Source organism: Choloepus didactylus, chromosome 1, assembly GCF_015220235.1.
Source record: "Choloepus didactylus isolate mChoDid1 chromosome 1, mChoDid1.pri, whole genome shotgun sequence".
NCBI classification, from domain to species: domain Eukaryota; kingdom Metazoa; phylum Chordata; class Mammalia; order Pilosa; family Megalonychidae; genus Choloepus; species Choloepus didactylus.
In genome coordinates, this window is record NC_051307.1 from 204,736,482 (window position 1) to 204,752,159 (window position 15,678).

The following is a 15,678-nucleotide window of genomic DNA, read 5'->3' on the forward strand; positions in this document are numbered from 1 at the left end:
TGAATCAGTTTTTGCTAAGGTGGTTGCAAGTGATCATTATCTAACTCCATCATTTCTTTTGTATTTATTCATTAGTATTCTTATTTATTTTGTATAGATTTAGTATGGATTTAGGGATTCTTATTTTCTTCATTGGATTATAATCCATTATTGTTATTATTTATTTTGATCCTCAAATCATCCCCAGTTTTGCCAGTGGAAGTTCCTTCAAGCTGGCTCTGTCCCTGTCATTTCTTTAGGGCTTCCTTACTTTCTGGCATAACAATATGTTCTGGGCTCATCTTGCACAAACCTGGAATCAGCCATTTCTCTACGGAGCCCTGGTTCCCGGGAGCAGGAAGTGGTATTTAGAATCCAAGATCCGGCAGTAGGTGGTATGCTCCTTGCTGCTGGGCGTCATTGTTTTTAAGACTCTTCAGCAAAGAGAGCTGGCAAATATGTATGTACATACAGAGAAATAAACAAACTGACATACCTCTCTCTGTTTTTCCAATTCCAGTCCAACACCCCAGGGCTCTTTGTCCTTTCCCACTTCCACGTTTGTATCTCCCTGCTCTGACAGTAGGAACCTTGGTTTCCATCAAGATCAATATATTCATTCATTTGTTCAGTTCTACAGAAAAAGGAGTTTTAGGGTTGCTATACCGATATCATTGTGAAAAACAAACTTTCTAAGTAGAGGTCAAGATTAAGATATTTGTGGGTCTTTTTGTCTTCAGACTGAGTGTCAGTGGTCAAAGTGACAGTTCCTGTTGGTTCTTTATTTCTCGTGAGTGTGGTTCTGTTATTCACTCGTCATACGGGTAGGTTCATTTCTTTCTGCTTAAATTCACCATTGAGGGATTTTCTCATCTTCGTTGATGTATTTTTTTAAACATACATAGTTAACATAATTCCAAAAGGTACAAACTATATTTAAAAAGTGTGCTCAGAAGAGTGCTTGCCTTCCTATCCCTTTTAACTTCATTCCCACCATACACAGAAGGAAGCCAATTTTATTAGTTTCTGGCTTATCCTTCCCATGTTTCTTTTTTGCAAAAACAAAACCAAAACAAACAAACAAAAAAAAAACCCAGATATGCTACAAAGTGTTTATATTTAATTTATTGGAATGATTTTAGAGGGGAGCATGCACTCTCTGCCCACCGTACAGTCCCCATCCCTCCCTAGTGCCTCCCCAGTCCACTTTTCTCACTTCTGTGCTGTTCCCACCAGCCATGCTGAGTCCCCATCCCCATCTCCCCACTGCCCAGGTGGCTGGGCGGGGAGAAGAGGAAGGAGTTGGTCCTTCTCCTTCCTCTGAACCAAGACCTCACAAAACCCAGCTTCACCGCCTAGAGGCAAATGCCCACACTCAAGGTATGGCCAAGTCTAGGAGACGCGTCCGTGTAGACAGAGCTCTAGGAAGCAGGTTACCTTGGCTCAGCTGTGTAGTCAGGAACATCTTCCTCCCCTCTCATTTTCTCAGCTGAATAGTGGAAAACTGGGCTGGGACCCTTCCAATTTCAGCACAAAGAGTCTGACTTGGTGGTCCGTGGCCTGGTCTCCGCCGTTAGGATCTGTGCTGGTGCTGGCTGTGGGCGGGTGATGGGTTCTAGGGGCACCGACAGGAGCAGGACACAGATGAGGCCCCTGCTATCATGGAGATTGATTCTAGTAAGCTTGCATAAATATGCATGAAGATGAAAATATAAAACTGGGTAGAGAAAGTGCCAGGAAGAAAAATAAAAGCAGGATAAAAGGATGAGAGTGATGGGAAGATGGAATGAATTTAGAAAAGATGGTCAGGGAAGGCTTCTCTCCAGCAGAGACTTGAATCAGGTGAAGGAACAAGCCAGGGACAGATGTGAAGGAAGAGTGTCCTAGCAGTGGGACCAGAAAGGGCAAAGCCTGAGGTGGGATCAACAATGATTTACGTGGCTGGAAGTGTGGTGGATGAGGAGGAGGAGGGTGATGGAGAGGTGAGAAGATAGATTTGGGTGGGTGGGGTGGGGGGGTCATAGCATAGAACAGCCGAGATTGTATTCTGATAATGAGAAGCTCCTGGAGGGTAAAGAGCAGGCTCAGGACCTGATTGTGATTTGATTTTAGAAGGATTATCGCAGGATAATATCTCTACTGAGGAATCTGATAATGAGAACACTGATTCCTTCTCTCCATGCTGCTCTCATACACCACCTGATGTTTTCTGTTCTGATAGTGAAGAACCAGTTATTCCTTCTGATATAGAAGCATATTTAAAATGTTTACCTAAAAACACTCAAGTACAATTTCCAAATGATAAAAAGTAGAAAGGCCTTACTATAACAACTGAGACAGATGATTCATACCCTTCAAGTCCCATATTAGAAAATTATACTGAAGGAGAAGCTAAGCAGTTAAAAGAACTGTGAATATTTTTTAAGAAAGCAGAAAGGCCCTCTCAACCTTTTTAGATACAGATACCATGTAATCACTTGGTCCTCTGTGAAAACAGGATGGGCTGTAGCTGTTACTTGAATCATAGAGAAGTCATAAATAATGTAGCAAGGTTGTATACAGTCCAAGTCAATTGTATGTTTATCAATATGACATAATGGCTAAACTAATAAATAGAATAAAAAAACTACATTAACAATTAGAGACAAGTAATAGTAATCTCTTTTCTAATTTTTATACAAGTAAAAGTATATTACATTACTCTTACAGAAATCATAGCTTAATTAGTAAAAATATTATCAGTAGAGCTTTACAGGCATTCAAGGCTAAGACGGATAACGTGGATACCTTCCTTTGATCTTGAACCATTTGTGTTCCTGAAGCATCATTTAATGTAAAAATAGAATATGATTTAATTGAATGTAACTCAAAAATACTATAAATTCTCTATAACTGAAACAAGGGGGAGCTCTCTGATCTCATGTCCAACTGCATCTGGAGGAGTGGGGGCTCCCAGGCTTTGTCATGTATCAATTAATTTTTACATTGTAAACTTGTTCCTTTTACCTTAAATGCTCCTTTTAGTAAAAATGTGTTAAAGGTGAATTCTTGTCTTGAGTGCTCTTTATTTTTAAAGTATTGTCTGTCCCTAAACTCTTAATTGAGTGGGAGATTACTTGAAGGAAGCCCAAATCCACTGAATCATGACCTGATTTGGCTCAGGCCTTTTCTAACAAGAGATCACAGGTTCGAGGTGTAAAGAGATGAACCCATGACAGGATCCACTTCAGCTATTCCTTGTGGAGGGTGGATTGTAGGGTGTGTGTCAGTCAGGATGTAGTCAGTGGAAGAAATCACTCTGGGTATTTCAGACAAGGAGGATTTGATACAGGGAAGGAATTGAACCACCAAGCAAGGAATGACTGGAGGAATAATGGAAGGAAATGGTGTTACAATGCCCTAAGGCCAGGGTTACCCCGTAGAAGCCAGAATTACAATGGGGCAGGTGGGGGGGTGGTGCCTGAAGGGAGCTAGGGCTCTGGAGAGAAAGGCCTTCTTCCACCCAGGTAGACCCAGAAACACAGGCTGGCTTCTTCCTTCCTCCCACCCTCCAGTCTTCTGTTAGTAGCTTCCATAGGCTGAACACAACCAAAAGCCAGTTGGCAAAGGAACCTGGGAAGTATAGTTCCCTGGAAGATGGAGCAGCGCTGAGGAACAGCAGGGAATGGATGTGAGGGCAAACAGGCAAGTGACCAGCACAAGGTGCAGGACTGGAGGCAGAGAGATCATTAGGGTGCTGAAATGGCCCCAGTGAGAGGTAGTGGCTGCTGGGAAAAGCGCACTGGTGGTGGTGGTGAGAAATGGTTCAGATGCTGGATATGTTGATGGATTTCACATAGAGAAAAGGAGGTGTCAAGGAAAACTTCTGAGATGGAGAGTGTTAAGATGTGAAAGACTCTGGGAGGAGCAGGTCGAGGATGGAGCAAGAGTCATGGTTCTATTGCGGACACAGGAAGCTTGGGGTGCCTACAAGTCAAAGTACTGGGGGAAGTGTTGGGGGAGCAAAGGGATATCCAAATCTAGGGTTCAGGGGAGAGGAAGGAGCTGCAGATACAAATGCAAGCCCCATCAGGGAACAGATAGGGTTTTGCCATGGGACTGGATGACTTCACCTGGGACAAATGCCCCATGGAGTCAGATGACTTTCCCTGAGCCAATCACCTTGAAGAGGTGAGGGAGGAAAATGCTGTACACTAACTGGCCAGGACTGGGTTATATGCCTGATCAGGAAAATAGAGGGTGCCCATCCAAAACACATAGCTGGGGAGAGTGGTTTCCTAAAGAATATTCGGGGTGCTCTCACCAGAAGGAGGCTTTAGTGAAAACAACAACAACAACAAAAAACAACTCAGTAGCTGCCCCCTAAGGGCTCCACTCACTCCACACAACAATGGGGTTTGCATTTGTATCTGAATAAATCATGAAGCACCTACTCTGTGCCAAGCTAATGCCAGCCGAGCATGTGATATGTGCCATGCCCTGTGATTTTTCCCTCACTTTTCCCAGCCTCCTCTGTTGCTGAGAGAACCAACCCTGTTGAGGACCAGAGGGTACCTGGGGATCTTCCTGCTCCAGCTCTTGTTCCACTGGTACCTTAATCTCTCCCCAGTGTGTAGGCTGAATGATCTGATGTCCCCTGCTGAAAGGGATGGGGGGTGGGGAGTGGGCAGATGGGGAGAGGCTACTTCTCACTGCTAGGAAAGGCAGAGCAGGGTCTGGCTGCACCCAAGCCCATACTCTAGCTTCCTTGGTCTAGACTCTAGGCCTGCGCCTGCTCAGGGGCCCCCTCCAGCGACACCCCAAGGCACTTCTACAACAGAGCCTCGGGTCTCCAGCTGACAGCTGCTAGGACCCAGGGAGACAGCGCCAGGCCCTGCCCCTCCTTCACAGGCTCTGTGTGTCTCTAAAGGGCAACACAGAGTGACAGCCAGTACCATCTCCGACAGGGGCCGAGTGGCTGGAGCTGAGCCCGGGTGGGGGAGAGAGCCGGCAGGCCCAGCCTTGCACCCACCATGGGACCTGCCAAGCCCCCGAATGGTCGGCAGTCTGCGCGTTGCAGCCAGTGCTGCCTGGGCAGCCTATGAGGTGAGAGGCCAGAGGAGAAAGGGGTGGATGAGGGGAATCTCGGAGCCGGGGACCCCATTTTGCTCTCTGCATTCCAGTACACGGTGAATCCTGAGCGCTCGAATGGCCAACACCACGGAATTGAACGCCACAGAAGTCGCAGGCTCGGTGGGGCTAGTCCTGGCGGCCGTCGTGGAGGCGGTGGCACTGCTGGGTAACGGCACGCTGTTGGCGGTGGTCCTGCGCACACCAGGACTGCACGACGCGCGCTACCTGGCTCACCTGTGCGTCGTGGACCTGCTGGCGGCCGCCTCCATTATGCCACTGGGCCTGCTGGCCGCGCCGCCGCCCGGGTTGGGCCGCGTGCGCTTGGGCCCAGCCCCATGCCGCGCGGCACGCTTCCTCTCCGCGGCATTGCTGCCGGCCTGCACCCTCGGCGTGGCCGCGCTCGGCCTAGCGCGCTACCGCCTCATCGTGCACCCGCTGCGGCCCAGCGCGCGGCCGTCGCCTGCACTCGTGCTCGCCACCGTGTGGGCCGCCGCCGGGCTGCTGGGCGCGCTCTCCTTGCTCGGGCCGCCGCCAGCACCGCCCCCTGCCCCCGCGCGCTGCTCGGTCCTGGCCGGCGGCCTCGGGCCTTTTCGGCCGCTCTGGGCGCTGCTGGCCTTCGCGCTGCCCGCCCTCCTCCTGCTCGGCGCTTACGGCAGCATCTTCCTTGTGGCACGCCGCGCCGCCCTGGGGCCCCCGCGACCCCTGCGGCCCGCCAGTGGGTCCCGACAGCGCTCTGACTCTCTGGACAGTCGCCTCTCCATCCTGATGCCCCTCCGGCCTCGCCTGCCTGGGGGCAAGGCAGCCCTGGCCCCAGCGCTGGCCTTAGGCCAATTCGCAGCCTGCTGGTTGCCCTATGGCTGCGCGTGCCTGGCGCCCCCTGCGCGTGCCGCAGCGGCCGAAGCCTCTGTCACTTGGGTGGCCTACTCGGCCTTCGCAGCTCACCCCTTTTTGTACGGCCTGATGCAACGCCCAGTGCGCCGGGCGCTAGGCCGCCTTGCCGGCCAAGCGCTGCCCCGGCCGCTGCGGGCCTGCACTCCGCAGACCTGGCACCCTCGGGGACTCCTTCAGCGCCTCCAGGTACCACGGAAGGACCCCGCCCTAGCTCATTCTCTGGCCCAAGAACAGGCCCCTGAGTTTGTGGGAGAGGGCAGCTTGAGCATGGCAGAGGCTACCTGAAAAGAGATCTTCCTGAGCTGAACTGGGACTGGAGAAAGAAGGGCAGCATCGGAGGGGGCCCACCCAACTGGTCTTCACAGGTATCCTGCCTGGACCTCTGGCTCCAGAACAGGAGGAAAAAGGGTATCTGCAGCCTGGTGAGGCCCAGAGGCTTCTGGGAGCCAGGGATCCTGGTTCTGGGCCCAACTCACAGACCTACTCTTCCCAGGGTCTGGTTTTCCAGCTGTACCCTGAACCATCTCTAAGGTTTGTGACTCTCATGGGATTTCCCCAGACCAAGAGAGGAGAGAAGGTGGGCAGGGTCACAGAGCAGGCCAAGGAAAGAGAAGAGCCTTAGGGGCTCACCGCCAAAGGGACAGGCCCCAAGCAGGACAAGGCTCAGGTTACAGCCGCAAGAGGAGGAACCGGTAGCGAGACACTTAAAAGGACTTCCCAGCCATCACCTTCTGAGATGTCCAGAAAACAAACGGATCAGTTTGATGCCAGAGACAGGAGGCTGGATGACATGACCCAAAGGACCCCAAAGCCCCAGGGCTGGCATGTGGAAAGTGCTGAGGCCCAGCTGGGAGTCCTCCAGGGCCTCAAAGCACCCATTCTCTGGAGGTTTTACCACCCCAACCCCTACAGTGTTTTACAGCTTCCTGGTTGCTGAGAATATTTATTCAAAAACAGGGATTGAAAAAACTGTACAGAGTGTCAGCTGCTGAGAACTCGGCCCCTACCCCCACGCCACTCCCCCAGCTATCCAAAGTTCTCCCCTTTTGAGATCCTCCCCCTGCCAAGCCCAGCCAGTCCATTCCAGTCAAAAGGGCAGTCAGTGGAAGCAGCAGGAATCTGCAGGGAGGTGGGGAGAGAAGCCTGGCTCTCAGCACCCTCCCCCAGCCCTCCTCCCTGATCCCTATAGGGTGGCAGTAGGCTGGAAGCTCTAGGGGGCAGGGAGTGCATGAGTGACCCTCCCCCCAAGTGGGGGCACTAAAGGAAGCCCCTGGCTGCTCCCTGCATCCAAGCACAGAGCTGAGGGGAATGGGGTTCCCTACCCTGGGGTTGCCGCAGCTCCCAGAACCCTGGGCCAGAAATTGCCCCTACTCTGCGAGGAGGAACTCCCGCAGGCCAGGGTGAGGTGGGGGGTGCATCCATGCGTCTGGGCATTAGCGGCATTAGGGACCCCAGGGTGGAGTCTCCGTGGGCAGGTAGGGTGCAGAGGCAGCCTCACGCCTGGTGGTCCTGCTGCCCCCACCTGTGCCTCAGCCAGCCTCAGTAGGGGGAGAATTTCTGCCGCTCGGCTTTCTTGCTCCCATTGGCTGCTGCCATCTTGGCAGTGTAGGCTGCCAGGCCCGGCGGAGGCCCTGGGGAAGCGGGCGGCAGAGCCAAGAAGGGCATGGGCTTGAGGCCGATGAAGTTGGAGAGGGAGATGGCATAGGGTGTGCCCAGCAGGCCTGGGGGAGCCGTGGGCAGGGCCGTCAGGGGTGGCGAGAAGGGGGCGGGCAGGTCTGTGGGGGCCGAGCTGGGTGTCCCCCCAGAGGTAGACTTGGCCGTCTCTAGACTGGAGAGAGAGAGAGAGACGGGGTAGATGAAAGGAAAGGTAGGAGAGAGGGGGCAATGAGGGCACCTATGGAGGGGGAGAGATTAGAGGAGATAGGAATTAAGGGGAGAACAGTGACATGGAGTGTGAATGCATTGGGGGAAGATGGGGAGGTGAAACAAGGGGGAAGGAGAGGACAGGAAGGATGGACAAGCAGATGTAATATGTGGTGAGGGGAAAGATGGGGAGGGCGAAGACCCAGGAAAGAGACAGGGATGGGGAGAGAGGATATGAGGGGAGAATACAGAGGGGGCAGACAGGGCAACATGGGAGGAGTAAGGCAGAGAACCATAAGGAGATGGGGCTGGGTCAGGGGAGGCAGGGGCCGGCCCAGACAGACAGAGAAGAGGGTCGGCTCTCCCCACTCAACCTGTGATGTTCTCAGGCATATGAGGCCCATGGCCCCTGACCCCAGCCCCCATGCTCACCAGGCAGTGATGAGGTACTGGGCCAGGGCAATGGAGACTGGCGAGCCAGTGATGGTCACGTGCCGCTCACCGGCACCCTCCGCTTGGTTCCCGATCTTGATATGTGCCCCTGACATCTGCCGGATCTCACTGATCTTGCTGCCCTGGCGCCCGATCACGCAGCCAATCAGCTGGGGGGGAGGCAGAATTCAACCCTGGCGAGGCCCAGACCCCAGGCCCCACTCCCCCACCTTGTGCTGCCCCATCCCCTGCTCACATCGTTGGGGACCAAGAACTCCTGCGAGCTGGTCTGTACACTGGGATCCAGGCCTGAGGGAGAGAAGAGGGGCTACTGGGCATGGCTCTGGGCTTTCCCCAGCCTCCCATCCATTCCAGGGGGTGCTGCCTGGCCCCTCCAGGTCTCCATGCCCTGCCCCTGCCTCCTTCCCTAGCAGGTGCTCACCTGGCACCACACTGGGTGAGGCAAAGGGGACCGTGTGGCCCGAGAGCTGCTGGAGCTTGGTGACCTGTGCCAAAGAAATGGGGACAGAGGTCAGAGGGGGCTTGGCTCAGGAAGGGGACACCTTGGGCTGCAGGTCACTCACCTCAGCTGGAGTCACAGCCCCATACTGGCCCTGGACAGAGAAGCCCTGTGGGGACAAAGCGGGTGAGAAAAGGCGACCATGACAGGTCAGGGCAGCTCAGCCAGAGGCACTCCTCTCATCTATTCTGGAAGCCCAATTCCTTCTTCCATCCCCTCCCCCAAGTCAGTCCTCCTCCTCCCCCTCCAGCAACACTCTCCATCCCTCTCACTGTTCCCACTCACCTGGTTAGCAGAGAGAAGGACAGTGCCTAGAGAGAGGCTCGGATGATATGGGATAGTGGCTCCTTTGGGTGGGGACTGGAAGGCACAAATGAGGAGGCTGTCAGGACCTTTCCAGGCCTCACCAACCTCCCCAAAGGACTTATGGCTTCAAAGCCCTCCCCCTGGCCCCCAGGTAAATGCACCCCAACATCCTGGAGCTCATAATTCATTCCTACAGCTCCACCTTGCACCTTCTGGGTCTTCCCTCCCCTCACCTGGTGTCACATGCCTAGGGTTTGGGGTGTCTGACAAGGCAAGCCCAGGGCCCAGCCCCTGCCTCCTCTTTCTCCCTTCCCTGGAACAGCACCTCCAGGATAACAGCACAGATCTGGCGCACACAGAGGATAATGGCATCAGGCACCCCGGACACGGTGACAGCCCGCTCTGTAGAGTTGGGGAGCAGGTCTCCTGCCACCTGCACCTGTGCACCTGTGGTCTGCAGGCAGAGGACAGAGGTCACTTCTGCTGGCCATGTTCAGAGCACTCTAGGGGGCAGGAAGCCATAAGCCCAGGGAGGGTGGGAACTCCCCACAGGTGGTAACCCTTTTCCCTCACCTCCCTAATCTCCTTGATCTTGGTGCCAGCCTTCCCAATCAGCGAGCCACACTGACTGGCAGGGATGACAAGGCGTAGGGTCACTGGGGGCCTGGAGACATTCCCGCCATTTGCAGGAGCTGCACAAAGGTCCTAAGGCAGAGAGACAGTGGGTTGGCCATGCATGTTCCTGCTCTTCCCCCACTACTTAAGCACCTTCTAGCTGAGGGAGTCCACAGGGAACCCTTCCCTAAGCTCTACTCGGACACCAGAACCCCGCCCAAGGCTCAGCCTCCTTTCCCCACCCGCAGCCACTATCTGTGGTTGGAGTCACGTTCCTCCCGAGAAACCATGCCTGGCCTCCCACCCCAGGTGGTCACGGACCTCATCCAGCTTGAAGGCAATCATAGAGACTGCATGAAAGACAGCTGCCGTGGACCCTGTGATGGTAGTGATGCGCTCGGGGCAGGAGCCCTCAGAGATGGTGATCCGGGCACTGCTCTGCAGGTACAGGATGAGCACCAGGCAGTGGAAGCACTTGCTCCGCTCCCTCACCAGGAACCTGGCTGCCCACCCGCTCACCAAGCCCCAGCTGAGGCAGGAAGCCACTGCTCTCCGGGTGCACTCGCTGGTCATCACAGACCACAGGAGCGGCGAGGGGAGAAGGTGGGGCAGGGATTTCCCCTCCCCTCCACACCTGGGATCCCGGGCTCCTCCCCCTAACTCCATCCTCACCTGCTCCCTGATTCGCTTTACCGTCTCTCCCTTCTACGAGAGACAAGAGAGAGAATTGCTCTTAGTCTGAGCAGTCACTGCCACCTTCCCCGGGCTGAAGCCTCAGGTTGGGGGTACAGACAGAGCAGAGCCAGGCACCTACCTTCCCGATTATGCTGCCCACCTCCTGCAGACAAGACAAGAGTGGAGTCAGAGGGGTACCAAGGTCCCAGGACCTGTCCCTCCCCCCAGATGGGGCAGGGACTCTGCAGAAGACAGGACGGCTGAGATCAACCTCCGGCTGGGTGGGCCTTGCCTCTCCAGCTGGCTGCCACCTTCCCCGTGCCCCGCCACCTGCTCACCTTGCCATGCATCAGCATCCGCAGCGTGAGGGTGATGCTGAGCTCTGGCTCCTCCTCCAGCCCCGCGTCTGAGCCGCTCATCCTGTCAGGCGGGGCTGGGGCCACAGCGGCCTGGGAGGGCGTCCACGCTGCGGCCTGACCGGCTCTGGAGGAGAGCGGAGGAGATGTCAGATGTGCCCAGCTCTCCCTGCCCCCTGCGGCCCTCACACAGGGATCCCAGACCTCAGCTAACCAGAACTCCCGGAGAAGGGAGACGAAGTGGACCCTGAATTCCAAACGCCTGTGTGTGACTCACTGTCTGTGTGACCCTTGACAGGTCACTTAATCCTTCTGAGCCTCAGCTTCCCCATCTGTAAAAGGGGGGGAATATGAATTCTTACCCCCAAAGGGTTATGAGAATTAAAATGAGATTAGTACATATGTGGTAGGCACCAGTCTCCATGAATATCCTTCCCTTTCCTTCTTTCTTAGAATTAACTAGTAAGTCTATGAGAGTCCAGATTTGGGGAGCCTCCTACCTGACCTTTTGGATTAGGTCTTGAAGGTTGACTTAAGCTCAAAGGTTATTCCAAACAAGAGGCCTCTGCTTCCAGGGCCAGAGCCCCCACCGGCTAGAGCATGGAGGAGCACCTGGAAAGGAAGCTGGGGCAGCCTTCCGGAGCCACGGGGGGGTCTTGTAGGGAGGGTGGTGAGGCCCTAGGAGGGACCCTCTTGCTCCTGCCTGGCAAAGGCTTGGAGGCCTGGGAGCCCACCTCCAGTTGCTACTCTCATGCACTAGAAGTCATTAGAGAAGAGGTTCCCTGCAGGCAGCTCAGTGGGTGGGGGTGGGCATGGGGTGGCAGGAAGGTGTCAAGAGACCAGCAGTCTGCACAATGATGTTTCAACCCCTCTCCTGTGTGGAGAGAATGGCCCTGGAACAGGAGGTGGGGGCAGTTCAGGCTGGCCACATTCCCAAACCTGAAGCACTTTCTGTTGCCTCAGAAACAAGTCACTTAGGCTCTCTGAGTCTCAATTTCCTCACCTATAAAATGGAGAGAATTCCTCCCCCTGGGCCTGGGAGACGGGTGATGAGTAAGAAAGGGATTTGGGGGGCTTGCAGGAATGTCAAGGCTGTTAACTGGGTGGAGGAAGGCAGAGCCAGAGATTAGCTGCTGGGATTAACCCAGCCGCCAGCCCTCCCCACCCGACCCCTTTTCATGCCCCGACTTAATCCTGAACCTTAATCCTGCTTGGAAATCCCTCCTCCAGCGGCTGTCTCCTGCCAAGGCTCAGCATTGATGGGGAGCTCACTGGGGGACCAGATCCGAGGAAAACAGGGAATGGGACCAACTGGTGCCAAGTCTGGGCCAAGACCAAGCCCCGTCCCTGTAAATTCCTTCTGCCCAGAGGACCTGGGGCCCATGGATGAGTGTGTCTGGCTCCACATACTCTGGAGGCCCCCGGGTGCCCTCCTCCACAGCCCTTGCCCATTCTGACCCGAGGATGAGGGGTACTCAGCTCTGCCCAAAGTACTTTTATAAACCCCACTTTAGCCAGAGCTTGGGCATGGAGCAGGAAGAGGGGCTCTCAGCCTGACCCTTTCTCAGGCAACCTGAGCAAGCCACTGTATGGCAGGAGGCCTGTTTCCTTATCTCTCGGTCCAATAGGGGTGACAGCCAGGTTCCCCCAAGCACAGTGACTGTTGCCTCCCCAGGCACCTGGCACCTGTTCCTCCTTCCATTTGAGTTCTATCCACAAGCTCTCCAGAGGTCAGAGGTCAGCAGTGGGTGCGGGGCCTGTGCTCCCTGAGCATCCTGGCCAGCTTCATGCTGGCTGCCCTTGCTAGACATTCCCGCAGCTGCCTGCACTTCCCCCATCAAAGCACTTGTGATGATGTGTTTGGTTTCTGTCTCCCTGGCCAGCCAAGCCCAGGAGCCCCTTAGAACTGGAGCCAAAGTTGCTGCCTTCTCCTGTGTTCCCAGGGCTCAGCTAGGGCAGAGAAGGTGCTCAGAACATACTGGTTAGATGAGCAGATGAATTCACTGCACAGAAGGGGAACTTGAGGCTTAGAGAGGGTCTGTCACCTGCCCAAGGTCACACAGAGAGGTGGGGCATGGTGGGACAAGAACCCAGGGGTCCTGCCTGCTGTTAGGGGTCTTGTCACAGTTTTCTCACAGACCTTGCCTATCAGTCCTCTTCCTAGATGGTTCTAAGGCCCCTGCCTGGCCAGGAGTAGACATAGGTCGTGTTTGGAGAGACCTGGCAACTTGTCCCAAGCCACAGGTCTCAAGCTCCAGAATTTTCTGAAGACCCATGAGACACCTGACATTGTCCCCACATCATCTCCAGATCCCCTTTTGTGAGCACAAGGCTCCCAGAAAAACAGGACAGAAGGGCTGGAATGTGACCAGAACCCGGCCCTTGGCCCTGAAAGACACCTGGGTCTGTAACAGGACCTCATTGCCTCAACCCCATGGATGACCTCAGCCAGGCCCTCACCTGACCTGGGCCTCGGTTTACCCACTTGCACTATGTGCATGGGGCGGGGGGGGGCATACTTGTCTCTCTGTGCCCTTGCTGTTCTAAGGGACCCTCTGGGAGAGAACGAGGGGTCCTGAATACAAGCAGCCCCATTAAGCATTATTGCCCCACCCCCACCCTCACCTGGTCTGAGTTATTTACTGCCCCAGCCTGGTGGGTCCTGGGTCCCCGCTGGGCCACCCACGTGGTAGCCACAGGACATGCCACACTGACCTCCAGCTCACCTCTGGGGAAGCCCAGCCCCCTCTGGCCAGCAGGGCTCCGGGCAGACCACACCAAACTCAGACCAGCCTCTGACCTGGGGTGTCCCCTCCTGCTCCCCAAGTCCCTCCCCAGACCCAGTGCCCACTCCTTCTGTCCCTGGCTTCCTGCCACACAGGCTGGAGGGGGCGGAGGAGGGGTAGCGACAGCTGTGTAAGCTATGGCGGCTGCCCCTTCCCCACCCCTCTCCCCCAGCTGTCTCTCTCCCAGGACAGCTGTCCAATCAAAGGGCCGGGGGCTTAGTCAGCCCACCCCCCTCCCCCCCATGCAAGTATCAAGTGTCCACCCTGGCTTTGTTCTAGAGCAAGAACAATCCAGGGGAGGGGAGGGCTCCTGGGGCCAGGCAACTCCAGTGGCCTGGCCCGCCCCTTGGGGGATTCCCTCGGCTCTGCTGGCCAGAGCACTAGACCAGCCGGGGTCTGCAGATCCACCTGGGCAGAGGTGAGGAGAGTCCAGTCTCTAGTTTGATCCCCTATCTCATATCTCCCAACATACCCCCCTCCAGTACCCCCCAACACCAACCTAGCGGCCTCCTTCTCCCACTTTCATGCCAAAGCAGCCATGCTGGCCACACCCAGTGATGCTGGGGAATGGCTCCGGCATCAGGGAAGGCAGGGTGTGGCAGAGGGGTAGATGCCAGACCTGAGGTGTTAGCACTGAGGGCTCCTGGCTCCCCTCCCTACCCCTTCCTCTGGGGATGCTCACTCTTCTTGACCAGCCAGGCCCCCACAAGAACTCCCCAGCATCCCGAGACTCAGCCTCACAGCTGGCCAATCAGACCCAGTTCTTGGGGAGGAGGGGCCTGCAGGAGAGCAGCCTGGGGTCCCCCAGCTCCAGCCTTTGGTTTCTTAACCGAGGGCTGTCTCATAGACTCTGTGCCAGGCAGGAAGAGGGAGCCCTAGCAAGCTGGTGGATGCCAGAAACACGACAGCCTCCTTGGAGCATCATTAGCCTCTGCCCAACAGTCGCTTCACTCCTCACTGCCAACAGAAACCAAGGCAGTCCCGGGCCAGATTGGGATCCAGGAGAAAGGCCAAAGCCTCATGGTATAGCCCACCCACTGGTACCTACCCTTTTACTGTCTCACCCCATTGAGAAAGGTATCTGGTTTCCATTCTCCATGATGGAGACTGGGCCACTCTGCAGAACAAGTCATCGGTGGCTCCCCAGTGGCAGAGGGATAAAGCCCCATCTCCATAGATGGGCACTCAAGACCTTTCATGACCCAGCCCCTGCCAACTTCTCGTGTCTCATCTCTACCCCATCCCCTACACATACCAGACTGCAGAACCTGCCTAGCACCCCAGGCCCCTGGGCCTTTGCTTAGGCTGTTCCCAGCTTGAAATGCTCATCCTCTCCACCCTCTGCCCATAAACAAACAAACAAACAAACAAACAAAACTTCTCAAATGCTACCTCCTCCACGGAGCCCTCCCCAACCTTAGAAGTCAGGTGTAATCACTCAGACCTCTGTGCCTCCAAAGATGTGCCTCAAAGAAGCTCCGATTGGGCATTTCTGAGCTTATCTTTTCCACTCACTGAGAGCTCCAGAGGGCAGGAAATTTGAGACAGGACCACACTCAGTGAGCAAAGAGAAGACATTAAGGAGTCCCAGAGGAGCAGTGAGGATGGGGTGAGAAGACCCATGCCTTAGAACCTGCCTGCACAGGATTCCTGGTTTCTTCCTCAGCACTCCCAGCCCCCGCTCCTGCTGGTCCTCAGGGTCTAGGGGCCCCCCAGGTAAGTCACTGGGGAGGGAGATTTTGGCTGTACTTTCAGACTTCCAGGGGGCCAGAGGGGGACTCTCTGTGAAGAAAGGGGGATGGAAGAAGAGCTGGAGGGTGGCATAGATTTCATGGTCAGGGTCAGGCTCAGCCTATCACAGCAGGAAGGGCCTTACAGATCAAGAGGGAAAACTGAGGCCCAGAGGAGAAGGGGCTTATTGGTAAGGTCACATGGCAAGCAAGCGGCAGAGCTAGGAGAACCCAGGGGTCCACCTGTCCAGCTCAGAGCTCTTTCCTTAGGAGATCGGCACCACTGGGCAATGATGATGGAAGCTGCGGGGGAGGGGAGTGATGGAAGTAGGGAGGGTGGACAGAGCCTGTCTGGGGACATAGGGTGGGGCAAGCCAGCCTTCCCATGGCCTGGGCCTGCCAGGGTGTGTGGG

The 15,678-nt window shown here is 55.4% G+C and overlaps 2 protein-coding genes across 6 annotated transcripts; one reads left to right on the plus strand and one right to left on the minus strand.

The window, feature by feature from the left end:
* Positions 1-1,172: 1,172 nt before the first annotated feature.
* PCBP4 (poly(rC) binding protein 4) lies at positions 1,173-15,300 on the minus strand. Of its 5 annotated transcripts, none has more exons than XM_037797450.1 (13): positions 15,173-15,296; positions 10,732-10,876; positions 10,533-10,556; positions 10,391-10,423; positions 10,040-10,156; positions 9,677-9,808; positions 9,429-9,557; positions 9,083-9,157; positions 8,862-8,906; positions 8,720-8,783; positions 8,534-8,586; positions 8,278-8,447; positions 6,906-7,613 (listed from the first exon to the last, which is right to left on the minus strand). In XM_037797450.1, exons 2-13 carry the CDS (start codon positions 10,810-10,812, stop codon positions 7,301-7,303), a joined length of 1,236 nt encoding a protein of 411 aa, XP_037653378.1. In that variant the 5' UTR covers positions 10,813-10,876; positions 15,173-15,296; the 3' UTR covers positions 6,906-7,300. The 5 variants fall into 5 exon arrangements, with proteins under 5 accessions (XP_037653392.1, XP_037653378.1, XP_037653366.1 ...); XM_037797457.1 differs by having other exon boundaries at positions 7,378-7,810; positions 15,173-15,291; XM_037797464.1 differs by lacking the exon at positions 6,906-7,613 and adding an exon at positions 1,173-1,594 and having other exon boundaries at positions 10,040-10,423; positions 15,173-15,300.
* GPR62 (G protein-coupled receptor 62) lies at positions 4,840-6,956 on the plus strand. The gene is made up of 2 exons (XM_037797476.1): positions 4,840-5,064; positions 5,142-6,956. The coding sequence occupies exon 2, from the start codon at positions 5,167-5,169 to the stop codon at positions 6,265-6,267; it is 1,101 nt and encodes a 366-aa protein (XP_037653404.1). The 5' UTR covers positions 4,840-5,064; positions 5,142-5,166; the 3' UTR covers positions 6,268-6,956.
* Positions 15,301-15,678: the final 378 nt, after the last annotated feature.